The sequence below is a fragment of the Mytilinidion resinicola genome, assembly GCF_010093595.1.
Source record: "Mytilinidion resinicola strain CBS 304.34 unplaced genomic scaffold BDZ99scaffold_9, whole genome shotgun sequence".
NCBI classification, from domain to species: domain Eukaryota; kingdom Fungi; phylum Ascomycota; class Dothideomycetes; order Mytilinidiales; family Mytilinidiaceae; genus Mytilinidion; species Mytilinidion resinicola.
The window spans coordinates 1083713-1101926 of record NW_022985445.1 but is presented as its reverse complement, the minus strand read 5'-3'; the positions used below and the strand labels follow the sequence as shown (position 1 = coordinate 1101926).

The 18214-nt window shown below is 53.2% G+C and overlaps 8 protein-coding genes across 8 annotated transcripts; 4 read left to right on the top strand and 4 right to left on the bottom strand.

Moving 5' to 3' along the window:
• The first annotated feature begins 1260 nt into the window (after positions 1-1260).
• Positions 1261-4684, top strand: BDZ99DRAFT_307889 (S-adenosyl-L-methionine-dependent methyltransferase). The gene is made up of 4 exons (XM_033714243.1): positions 1261-1776; positions 2222-2318; positions 2454-2746; positions 4307-4684. Exons 1-4 carry the CDS (start codon positions 1426-1428, stop codon positions 4424-4426), a joined length of 861 nt encoding a protein of 286 aa, XP_033577203.1. The 5' UTR covers positions 1261-1425; the 3' UTR covers positions 4427-4684.
• Positions 4685-5321: 637 nt separating this feature from the next.
• Positions 5322-7275, bottom strand: BDZ99DRAFT_563057 (uncharacterized protein; the record flags this gene model as incomplete). Its single annotated transcript, XM_033727356.1, has 3 exons — positions 5322-5563; positions 5618-6650; positions 6706-7275. 3 exons carry the CDS (start codon positions 7273-7275, stop codon positions 5322-5324), a joined length of 1845 nt encoding a protein of 614 aa, XP_033577202.1.
• A 451-nt stretch (positions 7276-7726) lies between these two features.
• Positions 7727-8212, top strand: BDZ99DRAFT_520317 (uncharacterized protein; the record flags this gene model as incomplete). The annotated part of the gene is made up of 2 exons (XM_033725514.1): positions 7727-8015; positions 8082-8212. The coding sequence occupies 2 exons, from the start codon at positions 7727-7729 to the stop codon at positions 8210-8212; spliced, it is 420 nt and encodes a 139-aa protein (XP_033577201.1).
• A 1446-nt stretch (positions 8213-9658) lies between these two features.
• On the bottom strand, positions 9659-11194 carry BDZ99DRAFT_462831 (TPR-like protein). Its single transcript, XM_033719940.1, has 2 exons — positions 10364-11194; positions 9659-10302 (listed from the first exon to the last, which is right to left on the bottom strand). Exons 1-2 carry the CDS (start codon positions 11099-11101, stop codon positions 10066-10068), a joined length of 975 nt encoding a protein of 324 aa, XP_033577200.1. The 5' UTR covers positions 11102-11194; the 3' UTR covers positions 9659-10065.
• A 33-nt stretch (positions 11195-11227) lies between these two features.
• On the top strand, positions 11228-15165 carry BDZ99DRAFT_307780 (Adaptor protein complex AP-3 delta subunit). The gene is made up of 6 exons (XM_033714242.1): positions 11228-11491; positions 11549-11667; positions 11721-11917; positions 11968-12351; positions 12404-12632; positions 12685-15165. Coding segments are annotated over exons 1-6 (3144 nt in total). The 5' UTR covers positions 11228-11489; the 3' UTR covers positions 14898-15165.
• BDZ99DRAFT_570836 (uncharacterized protein) lies at positions 14949-16214 on the bottom strand (the record flags this gene model as incomplete). Its single annotated transcript, XM_033728033.1, has 3 exons — positions 14949-15490; positions 15749-15878; positions 16170-16214. The coding sequence occupies 3 exons, from the start codon at positions 16212-16214 to the stop codon at positions 15423-15425; spliced, it is 243 nt and encodes an 80-aa protein (XP_033577198.1). The 3' UTR covers positions 14949-15422.
• On the top strand, positions 16170-17267 carry BDZ99DRAFT_462828 (uncharacterized protein). Its single transcript, XM_033719939.1, has 3 exons — positions 16170-16468; positions 16600-16726; positions 16793-17267. The coding sequence occupies exons 1-3, from the start codon at positions 16337-16339 to the stop codon at positions 16858-16860; spliced, it is 327 nt and encodes a 108-aa protein (XP_033577197.1). The 5' UTR covers positions 16170-16336; the 3' UTR covers positions 16861-17267.
• BDZ99DRAFT_462827 (U6 snRNA-associated Sm-like protein LSm6) lies at positions 17202-18197 on the bottom strand. Its single transcript, XM_033719938.1, has 3 exons — positions 17968-18197; positions 17672-17785; positions 17202-17598 (listed from the first exon to the last, which is right to left on the bottom strand). Exons 1-3 carry the CDS (start codon positions 18068-18070, stop codon positions 17573-17575), a joined length of 243 nt encoding a protein of 80 aa, XP_033577196.1. The 5' UTR covers positions 18071-18197; the 3' UTR covers positions 17202-17572.
• Positions 18198-18214: the final 17 nt, after the last annotated feature.

Sequence of the window (18214 nt, the reverse complement as noted above, 5' to 3'; positions counted from 1 at the left end):
GATCATGAGGAGATTGATTTGGGTCCAGGTCGGCACATATGCGAGCAAGCGAATGAAGGGAGCTTTTGGTCGTGATCTCGTAAGACGTCAGGATTGAAGGAGAGGATTTAGCGGAGTCGTGAAGTCTCTGCGGCAGCGCGGAATTGTGTTAGCGTCGTATTTTGACGGTGTGTCCGAGAGCAATTGAAGAAGAATCCAGAGATCTGAGGGTCGATTGAAAGCAGGGGCAGCTGTGACGCGAAGTTGTTGTCGCGCGCTGGCTGGATGACGGATCGCTGAGGTCTCGAAAGAGATCTCGCTGAACCGCAGATCGCTAGCGGGCACGCTGAGAGAGGTTGGACAGTGCTGCAGGAAGCAGCGCCTGAAGAGCAGCGGCTGGAGATGTCGGTGGTGTGGCGGTTGTAGGGGGGTGGAGGTCGTCGAGGGCGAGGTGTTGTTGTGGAGTTTTTTTGTCGGACGACGGGCGGCCAAAGCTCTCGGCGCGGTCAGGAGAAACAAGCTACACTCACCAAAGTCGAAGAAAGCCGACACGGTCTTGGAGAGGAACGAGGGAAACCTGCTCGGAGAGACAGAAGGGCAGAGCTGGTGCAATGGGCGACGTCGACGAAGGGTCTCGGCCGGGACGACGGTGTTTAGGTTTGGAGCGGGTCGGCGAGCAATGACGCCGCCTGGTAGATCGCAGGCTTGGTAGAAAAAGGGTATTACAACAATGTACTGTGAGAATGGCTATAGGTGGTGTGTCTGCCCAGGACGGGGCTTTTTGCAGGAGCACGCAGTATAACGGCTGCACCGAAATGCTTAGGGTTAGGAGGCGATCGATGGTTGAGCCTGCCACCACGGATGCGGCTGCATTCGACCAGGAGCAGGCACGGGTCGAGGCTTCTGCAGCAGTCAGCGTCCGGGCCTCACAGCCGTCTCCAGCCTCCAATGTCTTGCACCGCCGGCTGGGAGCAGCATTAGCTTGCTGAGAGCGATGACTGCGTTTTCCAGCGCAGCATTCGCGGGGAGCGCTGGACACGCTGTCTCCTCAAAACACATGCCTCGAGAAGCCGCACGGGGAGCTCGAGCTCCCGCACCACCGTCTGTGTCTACATATGCACCATGCCAGGACGCCGCCGCCCTGGCGTCCGTCGGCGTCGAGCTGGGACTCCACGGTGGGCTCTCGATTGGCTGGCAGCTCGAGAATTGCAGACAGGGGCGCCCAAAAGAAGTGTGGGACAGGGGCGCATCGCTGGCTTTGGCCCCTCCGCTGCCGCCACACGCAGACGCCACGCTGGGCCGTCATGATGCGATCCATTTGGTGTTGTTCCTCATCCACGGCAGCCCGCAGCCCGCAGCCCGCAGCCGACGTCGTCGTCGTCGTCGTACCCCTCCGCATCCCCAGACGGCAGACGACGCACATCGCACGCAGGACAGCATACCACCATGGCGACGACGAAGCTGTCCGAACGCGCCCTCACAGGCTTCGCGAAAGGCCGCCTGTACGACCAGTATCGGCCCTCCTATCCAGCCAAGGCCGTGACTAAGCTCCTGGCTGCGGCAGGAGTGGGCGGCGTCCGCGATGCTCGCATTGTGGACCTGGCCTCTGGGACTGGCAAATTCACGGAGCTGCTCGCTGCCCGCGAAGAGGGGTTCGAAATCCTGGCCGTTGAGCCTCATGCAGGTATGCGGAGCGAATTGGAGAGGAAGAACCTCCGCCGCGTCGACAGCCGTGACGGGTCCGCGACCGCCATACCCGCAGCGGACGGGACAATCGATGCTGTGTTTGCCGCCCAGGTATGTACATATCCATTTGCTTCCATCCTCTTTCTTTCTTAGCTGTCTGCTTTGGACATTTTCTTTCCGGCAGGTGGCCTGGCCAGCCGTGCGATCCCGATCCCGTTCCTGGGTAGACGCAAACCCCTCCCTTCGGCATGCAGCATACCTCGCACTGCAGCAAGATTACGCCGCTCCATCGTGCCTCTTCAATATCCAGTCGTTCTTCCTCCGATACTTTAACTCTGCACTGCAACCCCTCGTTTCATTGCTCTCCGGCCGCGTCATCCCTTCCCAACTTCTCTCGTAATCTTCTCCGCGCTTTGTGTTCGGTTTAGCCCAACATGTTCCATCTTTCTTGAAAACCCATGCAGCTACAGATCGTCCGGCATAGATCTTGCGTACCTGCGGCTTCAATATTGGGATCTCCGGGGCAGCGTCATTGCTGACACGAATATACCTGCAGGCCTTTCATTGGTTCGCCAACCAGGAATCCTTGCGCGAAATCCATCGAGTCTTGAAACCGGGTGGAGTGCTTGGGATGATATGGAACATTGAAGACTGTCAGTAAAGCCGAACAGTAGCCTCGTGTTTTCGTGGGGATCATGACGCGACCCCTGAGTTTGCCAGCCTCAACCACCGCTGACTTTACTATGTCGATTCCTACGGCACGTCTGATAATGTTTACCCCTATTCAGATAACCAAACCAAGTCCGCAGCCATGACTACGACCTGGGAAAGCAAACTGCACGACCTGACGTGGACATTCGACGACAATGAGCCTCGATTCCGGCATGAAAAGTGGAAGCAGGTGTTCGACAATCAAGTCAAGTCAACACCTTTGACGATCTTGACGTCGGCAAACCCCCTATTTTCCTTGCCCCTGGGCGAGGACGAGGTCAAGTTCACGACTTGGCTGTCTAAGGAATCGCTGTGGAGTCGCTACAGCACTCTGAGCCATATCGCTGTTCTCGAAGGAGAAGAGCTCGAGGTCAGTATTTAACATTTTCTTTCCTCGTGATGAGTTCTTCGGTTTTCCATGGATAAGTTTTCTCCGTGGACTGATCAGACCCTGGGAAACCTGGACTAATCTGCCGTGGCCATCATAATGTTCTGAAATGGAGATACCCGAGTAAACTGCTGGTTGGCAGCCCACCAAAGGGGCAAATTCGTCCATGGACCGGGACCATCCTTGGAATAGGGCAATACCCGCAGTAGGATGAGATGAAAAGATTTCAGAGAGCTTTGAAAGGAGACTGAAAGAACGAAGAGCAGAAAGAGATAGATTACCCTGGACATCGACGAGCTTGTAAAAGAAAAGACCTGAAGAGAAGAAAAAATACGTTGCGTCTTGAAGGTTACGAGATGAAATGGAGGTGCTGATGCCAGGACCTCAATATCTTCGCAAGATGAGTGCACAATCACTCTATCTATCCAAGCAACTCCGCCTATACCAATTGTTTCGCAATCTACGTCCCCGGGTTGGCGCCAACTTCTGTTGTTATTCCAACTGAGCAGAATCAGCTTCAGTCTCCTTGCCATGAAGACTAGAGCTTTGGCCGCTCTCTTGGGGCGTCATTTCATCTCCTAATCTATTTCCCTGACGATCGTCAGAGCCAATATAGAAGCGGGCGAGTTGTAGCTGGGCCGTGGCGTGTGGCAGGAGCTAAGTTATCCTAGAGGGTGCGTCGAGTGTAGGTACAGAGCGCGCCGGCTACGGCTCGTCCCAGTCGTTGTGTTCATTGGCCTACCTTCGTTCATGGAGAGTGCTGCTCTGCAGACGAGTTCTACATGCCTAGGGGCCGTGTGACGAGGTTGGTGTGATGTGTTGTTGTGTTGGGAAAGAGGAAGAGGAAGATGAAGACCGCCGCCGACCGCATCTTGTCTAAACGCCGCTTTGCCAATACTAGGAGGAGACCTATCTGCTGCTGGTTAATTGAGCTTGGTTAGTTCAATTTGATCTATCAGGCGGCCCTGCAGGTACGGCAATGCACGTTGTAGTAGCTTGCGGGGTCCGATGTAGGATGAGCTGGCTGAGAAGCTCTTGGGGGCAGGACGTGCCTTGTCGACCACAGCAACGCTGAGGCAAAGAGGTATTTGGTCTGTCCAAGCATCTCCCAAGAGTGCTGAACTTGAAGAGGTACTAGCAGCCATGATGCTCCCGCACACTCGAGTCGCTGGTGTTGTGTTGTCAAGAGCGCTCGGCGGAGAGTCTTCGGCCGGTGCCAGCGCAGCCAGCCACGCTGTGGGAGTCATTCTCACGCCATGCTGGCCATGCCTCTTCTCGAGAGCCATCGGAGATGTGGTGCACGTCATGAGGATGTCGCCGAAGTCACTGCTCGATGCGTTGTTCGTTGACGCGCTTGCTTGGGTGTTGAACATCTCGCTCTTGGTACCCGCCGAGGACAAAGCTGCACGCATTCCGGAACGGACCTGGACTGTCAGTGAATCTAGAATATCGCCAGCCCATGACGCCGCCGCATCGTCTTCGTCATGCGTTGTTGTTGTTCAATGCGTTGCTCGAAGTTGTGCTGACGATGGTGTTGTGCAGAAAACGAAGCGGACCTTTACCGAGATCGTCAACGGGGAAGATGTCGAGGCCAACGAGAAAGGGGAGATCCCCATCCACGGGGTCACTTACATGGCTTGGACGAGCAAAATACCGGAGTAAGAGCAAAACATGGGTTTGTATTCAAGAGCTATCTAGCCAATTATGTACATTCACTTCAAAGGGGTAGGACTTTGCCATCCGTCCCAAGGAGGTCATTCAGAGCTCAGCAAAACCCCAACGACTTAATATCGACAACAAACAACTATCTTATTAACTAGTGAACATCCTCAGCGTCTCTGCCCCTGCCACCCATTACGTCCAACCGCTTGAAAAAAGGGGAAAGGGAAAGTATCTAAGTAAAAGTCGGCTTTCTCTCCAAGGAGCTCTATTGACCGCCATTGACAATTTAACTCCGAAACCAACACCCAAACTCAAAGACAATGTGATTTCCTGCAATGTAAAGGCAGGCGATTCCTCCGAAGGAGCTTCATTGCTTGCATTGACGAAACATGAACGCCTAAAACCGACGTAGAACGCCCATAATCCAGTAAATCAGGTAATCTCCTTGACTCTCGATATGCTTGCTAGAACCGCAAATGTAGGTTTAACATGGCCTCTGGGCGTTCACTCATCATTCAACAGAGCTTCAACAGTCCGTTGGGTTTACATCTCAAGCAACCATTTGGGTGTCTATGTTGTTCGAAAGGGGAAAGAGTGTAAGAGCTCGGTAGTGTGTTTGTGATGAGTGGGCATGTAGAGTGGTATGTGTAAGAAGTGGGTAGCGGTAAAGGGGAATTCAGTGTATAGGAGAAGTGGACAGTGGTGACCCAGGTTGTAGGGATGCAACTCAATTCCCTTGTAAGTCCAGTCATAGTGACTCCAATAAAGCCGCAAGATGGCAATTGGTACCCTAGCCGAAGCGTCACCGCATACGCTCAGTTTTCGGTTGCCGAAGGACATCGTGTACAGCCGAATGGTGCTGACGTGGTATAGGGGTGAGATACAGCCGGTGCCCTCAAACCCCAAGCTGCTCCCAGAACTTCGGAGCCTCGACGAACATGATGTACCGGAGTCTGGCTTCGTGCTCCGCCTTGTACTGGCAGAGCTCTTCTTCTTCCCGCACATTGGCCTGATATATCTCCTTACGAGCTTCAAAAGCAAGGACGTTACGGTGCGATTGATCCATCATCACGATCTGGGTCTGCCACTGGAGCTTCCACATACTCTGGCGCTGCGCTGTCTCAGCATCCCAAACTCCTACCGAGAGTCAGTATCAAAGCACGTCTGGCACGGTTGTGTAGGTTGACTTACGAGTAGGTGTCAAGATCTTGGAGACCATTTGCTTCCACGACAGCGGTGGGGGCGTGTCGTCGATGCCCCAATCTGGCTTCACGCGCATGTACACCTCGATGACTTTGTCTACGAGCTCCGAGCCCATTACCATACCATCCTCGTCGTACTCGTACTCGATGTGAGGCATCTTGAGCTTGGATCTCGCAATGACAGGGGGACGAGCTGGTTCGAGCACCCAGCTCTCAGGGGAAAGACTTGGCGCTACGTGTGGCTGGGCTCCTCGAGATACCGCTGGTGGCTCTCGTGGCCTGTGTGGTGCGTTCTTCATGAGAGCTTCTCCACTTGCTCGGAGTCCGAGACTCAAGAGGCTGAGCTTCTGCTCTCCATGGCCACCGTTGTCGGTTTGGTTCCTCTGGGCAGGCTTTGAGGTAGTGGCGGAGGGGCCTGAGGAGATACCATGGCGTCTTGAGTCGGGAGCAGGATGAGGATTTGAAGGAGTAAGTGGTGTACTCAAGGTAGGAGTTGGGGCTTTTGCGCCATGCTCTGCTTGATCTTCTGCGACATCGAGCTGCTCGTCCTCTTGAGCAGCCTTCTTCTTTTCCTGAGCGGTAAGTCTGCCGCCATGCTCTACGTGATTCTCTGCGACTTCAAGATGGCTGATGTGCTTCTTGGTAGCCTTGTTCTGAGCAGTGCCTTCGCCGTTATAGTCTGCTCGGTCTTTCGCGGCTTCAAGGCGAATGATGCCCTTCGCTGAGGCTCTATTATTCCGAGCTGTGTCTTTGCCATCACGCTCTGTCTGGTATCGCGCGATCTTACAGCATTTGTCCTTGTTCTGGGCGAAGTTCCTCTTCTGATCAATGTCCTTGCTTTCACGCTCTGCTTGGCCTCCTGCAGCTTCGAAGCTGTCGGTGTCCTTCTGGATATGCTTGTGGGTAGGGGGTGTGAATGGAGAGACTGGATGCTGCGCATTGTCTTCAGTGGGTTCGACGTGGCCGACGTCCTGGGCAGGCTCCTGAGCAGTGGGCAGCTTCTTCTGGATCTTGGGTATAGCCTAGTGAAGGTCAGTGCTTGTCGTTGAATCAATATTGCTTGAGGCCTAAGCTAACCTCCGTAGCCTTCTGATTTGGGTCCTTCTTCCAGGCATCGAGCTGCCCCCGAAGCCTCTCAACGACAGCAGGGATGCCGGCTTGAGTCGATGGGGATGTAGCTTCAACGTCGAACGTTTCGAGCTTCAGCGAACTGCAGCCCTTCTCCGCAAACCCCGGCGCCAGGCACGGAACCCGGCGAGCCTTCTCAACAAGCGTGACACCCCGCAGCATTCTGCCCTCCTCCACCAGCGTCTCAGCACCGTCAAAAGCTTTGGCCGCTTTGAAGAGCTGCATACTGCTGTCGGTGAGATGGGCGGGGTATAGATTGCGGAGGTGGGTGATCGCGAAAGGCAGACGTAGATCTGGAGAGGAAGGCCGTCGCGCTGCCGTCGCGCTGCCGTCGCGCTGCCGGCGCGGTGGCTGGCAGATTCGCCTCCTCGACGAGTGAATGGGCTCAACACCAGCAGCTGAGGGCGTGGCCTGTGAATCAGGGCCACGTACCTGACGATCCCAACTATGCTCGTCTCGACGTAGATAAGCTGATCGGACCCTCAATTGAAGGGCTAGACACTCGCTCCCTGCGGACATGGTCACCCTATCGAGCCACCCCGGACCCGACTGAACGTCACTGACTGTCTCTGCCTGTCCGCGTACCTGCAGACTGCGAACTGGTGGGGCGATATGATGAGCAGGATACCCCCTATTGGGCTAGCACCCCCGTTCCTCCCCATGTTTCGGCGCCACCTGGGGATCATGGCCACTCAGGGGCCGCTCTTGATCGCAATGATACCAACAGTTTCAGGAGTGGGTCACGCAATCGTTGGGGGAACTGCTGCAAAATCTTCTATAAAGCCCCATTGTCCCCCGCCCTTCGTCCCTCAGCAGCCAAAGCCCATACACCACCACAGACACCCTCTTCCGCGCAATCTTCCGCTTCTTCCAACAATCTCTGTCCGCTTTCGGTCCTCTTTCTCGCAACCCCCCCAAAACAACCACCACTTCCAGCGCTTCTTCCAACAAAAGCCCCAAAACCACCACCATGCCTACCCCTTCTGCCGACAGAATCGCCGAGATCGTGGCCGGCTTCCGCCCTCGTGCCCGCGCCCCGTCGCCCCGCACCCTCCGCCGCCAGGTAGCACGCACCGCCCGCATTGAGGCCGTGCTGGAGGAGAGACGGCGCGGAGGCCACCTCCAACAGTGGCACATCGACTGGGCCCCCTGCGGCCACGAAGGGCACCGTTGTGTGGTCCGAATGGACCACTATTGCCGCAATGCGGCGGGAGAGTACGAGTTTCGGGGGTCGGTGGCAGTGATGCGCTGCCTGCACTGTATGTTACTTCTTCTCCCATTATGGGCCTCTTACTAGTTGCTTCTGGTACTAATGTGAGCAAAAGGCACGGCGTGGGAGCTCGGTCTGCCCTGGGAGGAGGCCGCCTGGGCGATACAACATTCGGAAGATTGGCGCGCGGCGTGGCTCCTCATGCTGCCCTGGGGAGTTGTTGTGCCGCTGTGGGGGTTCCAGTGAGGGGTGAAGAGTAAGTTCTTCTTCCATTTCCAACCAGTCCAAATTGCAACTTGGGCTCTTGCTAATTTCCATCCGCTCACAGAGTCCGGAGTGGCTGCCGGCGGCGTCTGGCTGTGGTGTCCGGAGCATGTGTGTGTGCGCCCGATTTGCGGTGTCTGTCCGTTGTGTAAGTCTTTCACCCTCCCAATTGCAACCTTTTTTCCAATGCTAATACCCCTTCTGTAGTTCGTCCTGGGGCCCGTCGCCGCCTTTTCGACCCGGCTTTTTCGCCGCCCAATTCGCGCTGTCTGCTGTTTTCAAAAAGTCTTTGTTTTGATTTGCGGGGTGGTGTCCGGGAGTTGATTTTTTAGACTTGTTTTTGTTTGTTTTTTGTTTGTGTTGTGCTCGGAGCCCTGATTTGGGCCGTAATGAAGACCGTCTTCTCCGCCGCTCATCTGCCTGAAGCCTCTCCAGCATGCTTTTTAACTAAATCAATGTGAATGTGACTGATATCTAAACCTGCTTTTTGAGACTAAAGCTTTGTCTGGCGGCTGACGCTGTCGGGAGTACCCTCGTTGGGCGAGAAGAGTTGAGGAGGATGTCACGTTCGGCGAAGCGTATTTCTGGCCGCTGGTTTTGAGGATGTAACTATACCTTCGGAGGCCTCCTTGGCGATTTAGAAATGAATAGACTTCGATGTTATTTCCCGCGATTGCGATTCAGACGATTGAGAATAGCATTCCTAGGGTGGTATTACATAGGGTGAAGCATGTCTTGGGGTTGCAAGATCAATGAATTAAGGATGTCAAAGTTCGAACACCGTGATTCGCAACCCCAACTTTGATACGTCGTCTACACCTTGAGATTTCCTCCTGCTTCGAATTAAGCAGCGAGATGAATTGCAGCTGGGGCAGTGTTCACATACGCGAAGCACGTCATGGGGGTGCGGAATCAACGAATCAAGGATGTTACAGCCGGAGGGCTGTAAATCAGACGCCTAACTTTACAACGCCTTCAACAGTCTAGGATCTTGTCCCGCTTCAGAGTAGCAGTATAGGACCTAGTGGCTGGTATAGCGTTCGCACATGCGAAGCACGTTTAGGGGTTGCAGACTCGATAAGCCAACGATGTCAAAGCCGGAGCACGGCAAATCAGACCCCTTACATACACACCCTATCCAGTCTACGAAACACCCTCTTAGCCGAAACTAGCAGCAAGATACGCCGCGGCTGCTGTAGTTGTAGCCCGTGCGAAGCAAGTCCTGAGGGTGCAGACTTAATAGCTCGGTGATGTTGAAGTTGGAACGCTGTGAATTAGGTACTTATTCTTCACAAGCCATTAGCCCCTAGAATTTGCACGGACTTCAGAATCAGCTGTACGGTGTGTAGCTGCTGAAACATTGTATACCGATGCGAAGCACGCCAGGCCTATTGAGCTTCAAATTTTCATCATTGTCAAAGACTTAACGCTGTAAATTGGACCATTCGTTTCACGACACGATCAGGCCTGTTAGATCCCTTCCCACTCCAGATTGAGCAAGACTAATAACGCGGCTGGGGTAGTGTTTAGCCTTGCGAGACACTCCCCGCCTATTGAACATTGTTGGATTGTCGATGTAAAGGTATAGACCCTGTGAAACAGCACCTAATCTTTCACCACGAAATCAGCTTAACGGAATCAACGCCCACCACAGATTGAACAAGATCTACAACGCGGCTGGGGCAGTGTTTAGCCATTTGAGGCACCCCAGCCTAATGGGCATTAATCTATCGTGATGTAAAGGCCAAGACCCTTTAAGTCAGACCCAGTGATATGCAAGAGAACTCCGCATGTACAATACCGTGAAGCTTACCTCAGACTCCTTCATTGCATACTCACCGCACTACCTTCGCACCATCTCGATCTAAGAGCTCGCGCGCCGCAATGAGTTCCGCCTCTTCATATCCACCCCAACCCGCTTCCTTCGCCGATCCCCGCCGCACTATCTCTGCTAGCTTAGACGTCGCGAGCTCGTTCAGCTTCTCAATGGTGGTTACCGGGGGTAGTGGAAGGTCTTCGGCGGATACGTCATTGCGCTTGGGTGCTTGGAGACTAAGGAGGCGGCTGGTGGCCTGCTTTGCGATTAGAATACTTTACATACCAAATATGCCATTCCAAACCAGGTGAACTTACAAGTTTCAATCCATAGAACCCCCTCAAGTACCCGTCGTTCAGCTCCACGCTCCTGCAAAATCGGCGCATTGCTTCCGCAAATCCCTTGTATGACCCTCCTCCCTCTCCGTTTGAGATAGCAGAGAGATACAGTAGCTCCCCTATGCGCGCGTGAATGTTCCATGCGTTCGGCGTTATTAGGAGTACTTCCTCGAGAGAGTATATTGCTTGGGAGAGAAGGTTTTGGGAGGCGTAGAGGTCTGCGAGTTCGGCCCAGGCTTCAGCATCGGTCGGGGATGAGTCGACGAGGTAGGTCAGTGCTGCGATGGCATCTGTGGGGCGGCCGAGAGAGCGGAGGAGGGCGATGTGGCGTTTGCGGATGGGCATATTCGTCGGGTCCGCTTGGATGGTAGTCTCGTACTCTTTCAACACCTTTTCCAATGCACCCTTGTCCTTTGCGACTGCCTCCTCATACATTCCCCGCAGGGCCATTACGCGCCCGTTCTCGTCCCCGAATCGCGCGACCATGCGGTCCAGCACCTGCCGTGCGGACCTGTCGTCGCCAGTTCGTAGGCATGCGAGGAGCAGATTCTCGTGGACCGACCAAGTTTCTGGTGTCTCAGAGGACGTGAGGAGCGAGATGGGCCAGGGTAGCGAGCTGGCGGGGGAGGACGCGAGAACGAGAGGAGCTTGTTGGGAGAGACGGAGCGCGGTCGGCGGGGAGAGGTGCGGCGGGGGGTCTAGGAGAGTTGCGGACATAGTGTTTGTTGATGAAATGGAGGTATCGGTATTATGAAGGGTCGGTATGGGCGAATTGGAAGTACGTGGAGCTATGCAACGTTGCTTGTCGAGATGCTTGGCATGGTGTTTGATTTTAGAGAGCTCTCGGAGCAAAGACGGCCGTGGGCCCGTGATCTGACGACGACATCGTTCATTGGAACAACGCTGGTAGACGCACTAGAGCTCTACGGATCTCACAATCAGAAGGCTAGACGGGAACTCATGTCCTATTCACCTCACTTTGCGTCTATGACCTCCCAGAGTCGGTGAACATGCCTTTTGGCTATCCCCGCTACGACCGACCTACCCCTCCACGAATCGTGTCTCAGCTTGTTGATACCGGAGGAGCTCTACGAATACCGCTGCCATGTAGGATATAGTTCGATTTTTCGCAAATGTGTAGCATGTAACTAATAAGCTCTATAGGTTTGAGAAATCGCTGTACGACCTCATTCGAGGCCTGCGGAACCACAAGGGCAACGAGCGGGAATATATACAGGAGAGCATTAAGGAATGCAGGAAAGAGATCCGGAGTAATGATATGGGTATGCGAGCTGGCCTGGTATGCAAATTTGGTTATGATGCTGATAACATTCAGATCTCAAATCCACCGCTCTCATGAAGCTCACCTACCTCGAAATGTTCGGACATGACATGTCCTGGGCCTCGTTCAACGTTCTGGAGGTCATGTCGTCTCAGAAGTACCGACACAAGCGGACTGGGTATTTGGCCGCGGTTCAGAGCTTTCGGAGGGACACTGAGGTGTTAATGCTTGCGGAGAATCAGTTGAAGAAGGTACACGAGGCTGAGGGAGAGATCAGGGACGGTCGCTGATATTGACATAGGACATTTCATCGTCAACACCCACGGTCATATCATTGCCTCTAATCGCTATTCCGCATGTCATCAACCCTTCAATGGCGAACTCGGTCTTGTCGGACCTTATTCCACGCCTAACACACTCTCAAGCATCAATACGGAAGAAAACCATCGTGACGCTCTATCGACTGGCACTAGTCTACCCAGAAACTTTACGGCCTGCCTGGCCGAAGATCAAGGAGCGGTTACTGGACGACAACGAAGATCCCAGCGTCACTGCGGCCATAGTGAACGTAGTCTGTGAGCTAGGATGGCGGAGACCGCAAGACTTTCTGCCTCTGGCTCCCAGGCTTTTCGATTTGCTTGTGGAAGGAGGCAATAATTGGATGGCGATCAAGATTATCAAACTCGTAGGGATATACACCACACTCTTGTTTTCATCACTCACTCACTCATCTTTAGTTCGCAACTTTGACTCCCCTGGAACCTCGGCTCATAAAGAAACTCCTCCCTCCACTGACCAAGATCATAAAAGAGACAGCGGCTATGAGCCTCTTGTACGAGTGTATAAATGGCATAATACAAGGTGGGATACTTGAAGCTGTCGAAGGAACAGCGGAAGGGGAAGACGTTGCTCATCTGTGCGTGAGCAAATTACGCGGGATGATGGTGATAGAAGGCGACGCAAATTGTAAGCATCTTATACTGAGAATCGAATGGTTGAGAGTCTCATGTGTCATCAGTAAAATACGTTGCATTACTTGCGTTCGACAAGATCGTACGGTCCCATCCACACATTGTCGCGGTACACCAGGATGTAATTCTGGAATGCATCGACGACCCCGATATTTCCATCCGAACAGGTGCTCTCAATCTCGTCGTGGGAATGGTCAATAGCGACAATCTCACAGCAATCGTTGGGCGGCTTATGCGACAGCTACGAAACTCACCAATAGCCTCTGCGACAGAGGTTCCAGTAAACGACAGAACACGTGAGACGGGCGTCGTCCCAATAGCAGACTCTGACGATTCGGATGCGGAAGAGTCACTCCGAGTTGAGAAGAAATCAAATCAAGCACCGCCATTGCCTGCGGATTATCGAATTAGTGTCATACAGAAAATCATAGAGATGTGCTCGAGGGACACATACACCAACGTCAGCGACTTCGACTGGTATATCGATGTCTTGGTCCAACTTGTCAGAGTCTGTCCCGCGACCAAGACCAGCGCTAATCTGGACGGCACTGAGGACGCCGATTTCTCAACATCTGGCAACCACGGGGACATCTCGTATGAGATCGGCCAAGAGCTTCGGAATGTGGCGGTAAGAGTCAGGATCATACGGCCAGAAGCGTTAGAAGCAGCGCAATCGCTTGTGCTTGTTGAAAAACGAGACCAGATGTTCCCTGCTACCGGGAATGGCGGCCAAGGAGTACTGGAGTTTGCAGGTTGGATGGTAGGAGAGTATGCAGACTTGCTCACGAGACCAGACGGTGTCATGACTTCGCTACTTCATACGTCGGCCTCACACCTCCCTTCTAGAACGCTTGCGGTTTATCTCCAAGCTATTCCGAAGGTTTTCGCAAGCATCGCTGGGAGCGACCAAATATCTTGGACACCACAGCGGAGAACCCTTTTGACGCTACTAATGGCGAGGATTGTTCACTTTCTTGAGCCGCTGGCTATGCATCCCAGTCTCGAAGTCCAAGAGCGGGCAGTCGAGTATCTGGAGCTCATGCGGCTTGCCTCCGAAGCTGCCTCCGGCACGGAAACCGGAAATGACGCTGGAGATTTTGTAGATCCACCACTACTTCTCACCCAAGCGATACCAGCACTTTTCACAGGGCTTGAAATTAATCCTGTTGCTCCTGGAGCACAACGGAAGGTTCCATTTCCGGATGACCTAGACCTCGATACCCCCATCAACGCGAATCTTCAACAAATCCTTCAGCAAGCAGAGTTAGAAACAGTCTCTGATGCCGACGAGGACGACGTATACAAAGCCTACAATGAGCGCATCGGCACCCATCCCGAACCCCCTATCTCTGTCTCTGCCGCCGACCGCCTTGACGCCACGAAATCCGAACAACCTTCATCCTATCAAAACGCCACCGAGGACGAATACCTGGACCCCGATATTCTCGCCCGCCGAAAAGCTGAACGGCGCGAACGTTACAAAGACGACCCGTTCTACATCGACCCTGACCGCGACCGCGACTCAGGTGTCTCCACTCCACTCCACAACATCCTCAAAAACAGCAATGGCGAAGAGCTCGACATTGATTCGATCCCGATTATGGATCTCGACCTCGAAAAGCAAGAGCGCGGTCGGGAACGGGATGAGGCGGCTCGCCAACCCAAACGCAAGCCCCGCCGCAACGTTGAAATCATCGTCGATGAGACCCTTGGCCCAGATGAAGCCACCTCCTCTCGTGATGGCTCTCGCCCCGACCTTGTGCGTTCTGCCCAAGCGAAGGGCAAGAAGAGTCTACTTGAGGTTGATAGCTCGGGTCTAGGCTCGCTAAGCTTGGAAGATGATGGGACTGGAACAAGTAAGCTAGATATCGAGAGGAGGGAACAAGAGGAGGCGGAGATGGCGAAGGCGTTAAAAGAGGTGGAGAGGTTGAGGCTGGAGATGCAGAGGGCGGCGGAGAGGATCCAGGCACGGGATGCGCCTCCAGACGGGACGCTAGTGAAGAGGAAGAAGAAAAAAGCCAGGAAGGCGGTTATGGAGGCGCCAGAGGAGACAGCAGAGGGTGAGGCGGGTAGCATACCCGAGGGTGACCATGAAGAGGGGCTAGCTGTGAAGAAGAAAAAGAAGAAGAAAGCAAAGCTCGAAGAACACGCAGTCGGCGACGTGCCAGGGGACGGCGCAGACGGTGTCCTCAAGCTAAAAAAGCGAAAGAAGAAGAGGCAAGTGCTTCTTGAAGAGCCTGCCGCGGAGACCGGGAGTTGAGACATCGTTTAGCGGTCCTTTGGATGCATGCGGAGGCGTTGGTGTGGATGACAGGGGCGGTTTAAGTGCATTGGGATGGCATATATGCAAACATGACACGAAAACTTTCGTATCACGTACCGTTCAGATAACTTTTCCCTATGAAGATCTCTTCATGCACAATATTGCAGAGAATCTCATTTTGTACTTTCCGAGTTGGGCAAGACTTAAGATTGGTATATGCTTCGCGAATGTAGGAATTCAAAACCGCATCTCTACCCAGAGAATCCGTGACCCAAGCGCCATTCCCGAGCACAACAATGCACGTCCGCTTCCTGATAGGGAATTTGAAGAATCCACCTTTTAGACCATTCTACCCGTTCGAGGAGACCCAATCAAGCTCTTGAATCAACCGCATAGTGAAGATTGATGATGACCGAGCCACAACCAGCCCGCCCATCCACTAGTTCTGCCAACCGCAAATGTATCCTCTTTTAAATGTAATCCAATGTCTGATGTAATGGGGATATAGAGGAGGCGCAGAGCTTAAAAATCTATGAATAGACGAGCGAGCTCGAAGATAGCACCGCCGCCAAGGACGAAGAGCAGCACAACTAAAGACAGGTTCGCATTAGCAATCTATCCTTCCGATAGCTCGATTTCACGGTCTACGAATTACAAGGCACCAAACAAAAGCCAGGTCGGGAGATTTGCGCAACGTCGTCTCAATTATTCCGCCTCCTTATTCTGAAAGCGCAAAGATACCAGCCTCTCCTTCTCGTAGTATTCTATCCATACAGTGCTACTGCCAGTAGCCTGCTCTTCTCTTTTGGTAGAGTGTAGGATGTGTGAACTTGGAGGCTGTAGCTTACTTATCCACCCCTTGCTAATCGGGCTCTTGAAGTCCTGCTTCTGCTTAATGGCGCTCTGGGGCTTGCCACGTTTCGCCGCCTCAGACTTTGCGAATTTGGCGTTCGCCGCGCGCTGCTGGGGTGTTTGGGCCTATTCAAGTATCAGATCCTGTGTCTGGGAACGGTGGCGGCGTCGGAGCGGAGGTGGGGGGGCATACCATTGCGGAGGATCGAGAGGCTTCGTCGACGCCCTAGATATAGCTTGCGCAGAGGTCTCTAAGGCCGATGGAGGAGCCAGGTAGTGTTGAATGTCCAAATGTGGCACAGTATTCCAAGGTTGAGGTGGTTCTGTGGATGGTGGTCTTGTTCTGGCTCGGTGATGCGCAACTTTGGAAACGACACCTCTCCAACTTTATTTATGTCCGCTCCTAGCTCCACCCACCTTAGAGACCACCCAAAGACCACGTTGCGATTTCCCGACGCCCATCCTTTAGCGAGCTCTGCTGCTTGCCATCGACTTCTATTGCCAGCTGTTAGGAGGACAATTCCTGTTGCCTGAGTGCGCTGGCGATGTTGCATTCCCGGGTCGTCGTCGCCGGCGCGAGGGCAATGCGGATGGGGGTTGCGCCGCAGCTTATGGGGCTGCGGAGGGGAGGGGGAGTAGGCGGAAAGAGGGGATACGTGGACTATCAGCCCCCGAATAAACCGGAGGGGAAGAGTCAGACGGAGAGGAATGCGCATGTATGTTGTCCAGAACTGATGTCCTTGAAATTTCACGTCATCAACTTCGTCATTTTATCTCATCTGAGCTCTCATATTGTGAACGGATATTATATATTGATACGTCTAGCTAATTGTTGTCTGAATGATAGCGCGCTTTCTATTCCACCTTCGGCTCACCGATCCTAAAAACCTTTCTCGGCGCGCTGTTCACGTATCAATTGATATACTGGGGCTGGATGAAGCTGGAGAGCTTGGATATCAAGGACGAGAAGAATGGTGCGTGTTTAATGTCGGCAGAGTTGGGATAACTTCAAGGGACACCCGGCTGACCCTCGCCCTTAGAAGAAATATCGAAACTCGAGGATGAGCTAAGGGCATTGACGGAAAAGAAGCCAGCAGAGAAGGCATAGGCGATGTGGCTTGGCTGTGTTGTTGATCAGTTCTGAACAGTTGCCCACGTTGGAAAGAAGCGGATCCGGTTTCAATATGGACCGAACCTTTCCAAGGCGCTCAAACGGATGACCATAATTGGTCGCTGATGTAGCTGGGGATTCTTTGCCCTGACGCCCGTCACAGTACGGATATCGTCCGCCGGGACGACTACGATATCTATCGTAGCGCGAGCAAATGCGCATAGAAGACGGCTCACGCAACTGCGAGATTCCCTACCGACCGCGCCTGTCATGCTATCCTAGTGCACTACACACGTAATTGGCACACTAGAAGGAAGCAGAATGGGCGGATCACAATATGTATAACACTCGTGTTTGCAATTACGAGATCATAATTCAGACTTTGACAGCACAGAATCTGTGAGATCTTTTGTAGTTTACCACATCGTGATGTAGGATTTGTGGTGCGTGATGAGGTTTTCGGATGATACCTTTAGTGAACAATAACAGTCCAGCCCCTTTGCAGAAATTGAGATCAAATAATTGAGACGAGTCTGAGCTAGGTCTTGCGACTTGGGCACCAGTGTCAGGGGTACTTCGATAGGACGATTTGGACTCGCATGAGATGTCATAAACGGTTCTCATCTGAAATCGTAACCTAACCTGCCCTCTATACAGACGCCATTGCCCAACACGCCGCTCCGTTTTCACCCCTCTGCTGCATCCTAGCTCATGTGTCGGCGGAGATGTATTGCACTACTATCATTAGTAGCTAGCGCAAAGAAAGGAGATATTCTAGAATTTAATGATGGATATAAGAGGGCCATACCGTTGTTTCCCCGCACAAAGGCTTCGCCATACTTGCGGACTTGTTGACCCTCAGACCACTCGTTGCATTCGTCCAGCGCGATGTTCATGTAACCATCCACGGATTGTAGTCGACCTAGTGTTGAGAAGATGAGCGAAGGTTCAGAGCTTGTTGTGGGACGGATAGAGACTTGAATGTCTGTGGGGTAGGAATGCGGGGAGGAGCAGGAATATGACTGAGACCTATGTAATGAGGACTAGGAAACAGGGACTAGAAAAGACACACTGGAATGGCCTCATATTTACAAGATGACCAACCTTTATAGATGACCCCAGAGTTGAGCTTAACGAGGACATTCTTGCCGATGATGTTGGTCAGGAAGCCAGACGGGTCTTTCGTGTCTTCTGCGCCGTTTTCCATATTTGCTGACCGAGGAGCCGTGTGGATTGCACTCCTCAAATACTTGACTTAGGAGTAATCGAGAGAGTGGTGGTGCGACAAGTGAGGTGATTGGACGATTGACTTTATATGAGGTTGATGAACTTTGATATCGGGGCTGGACGC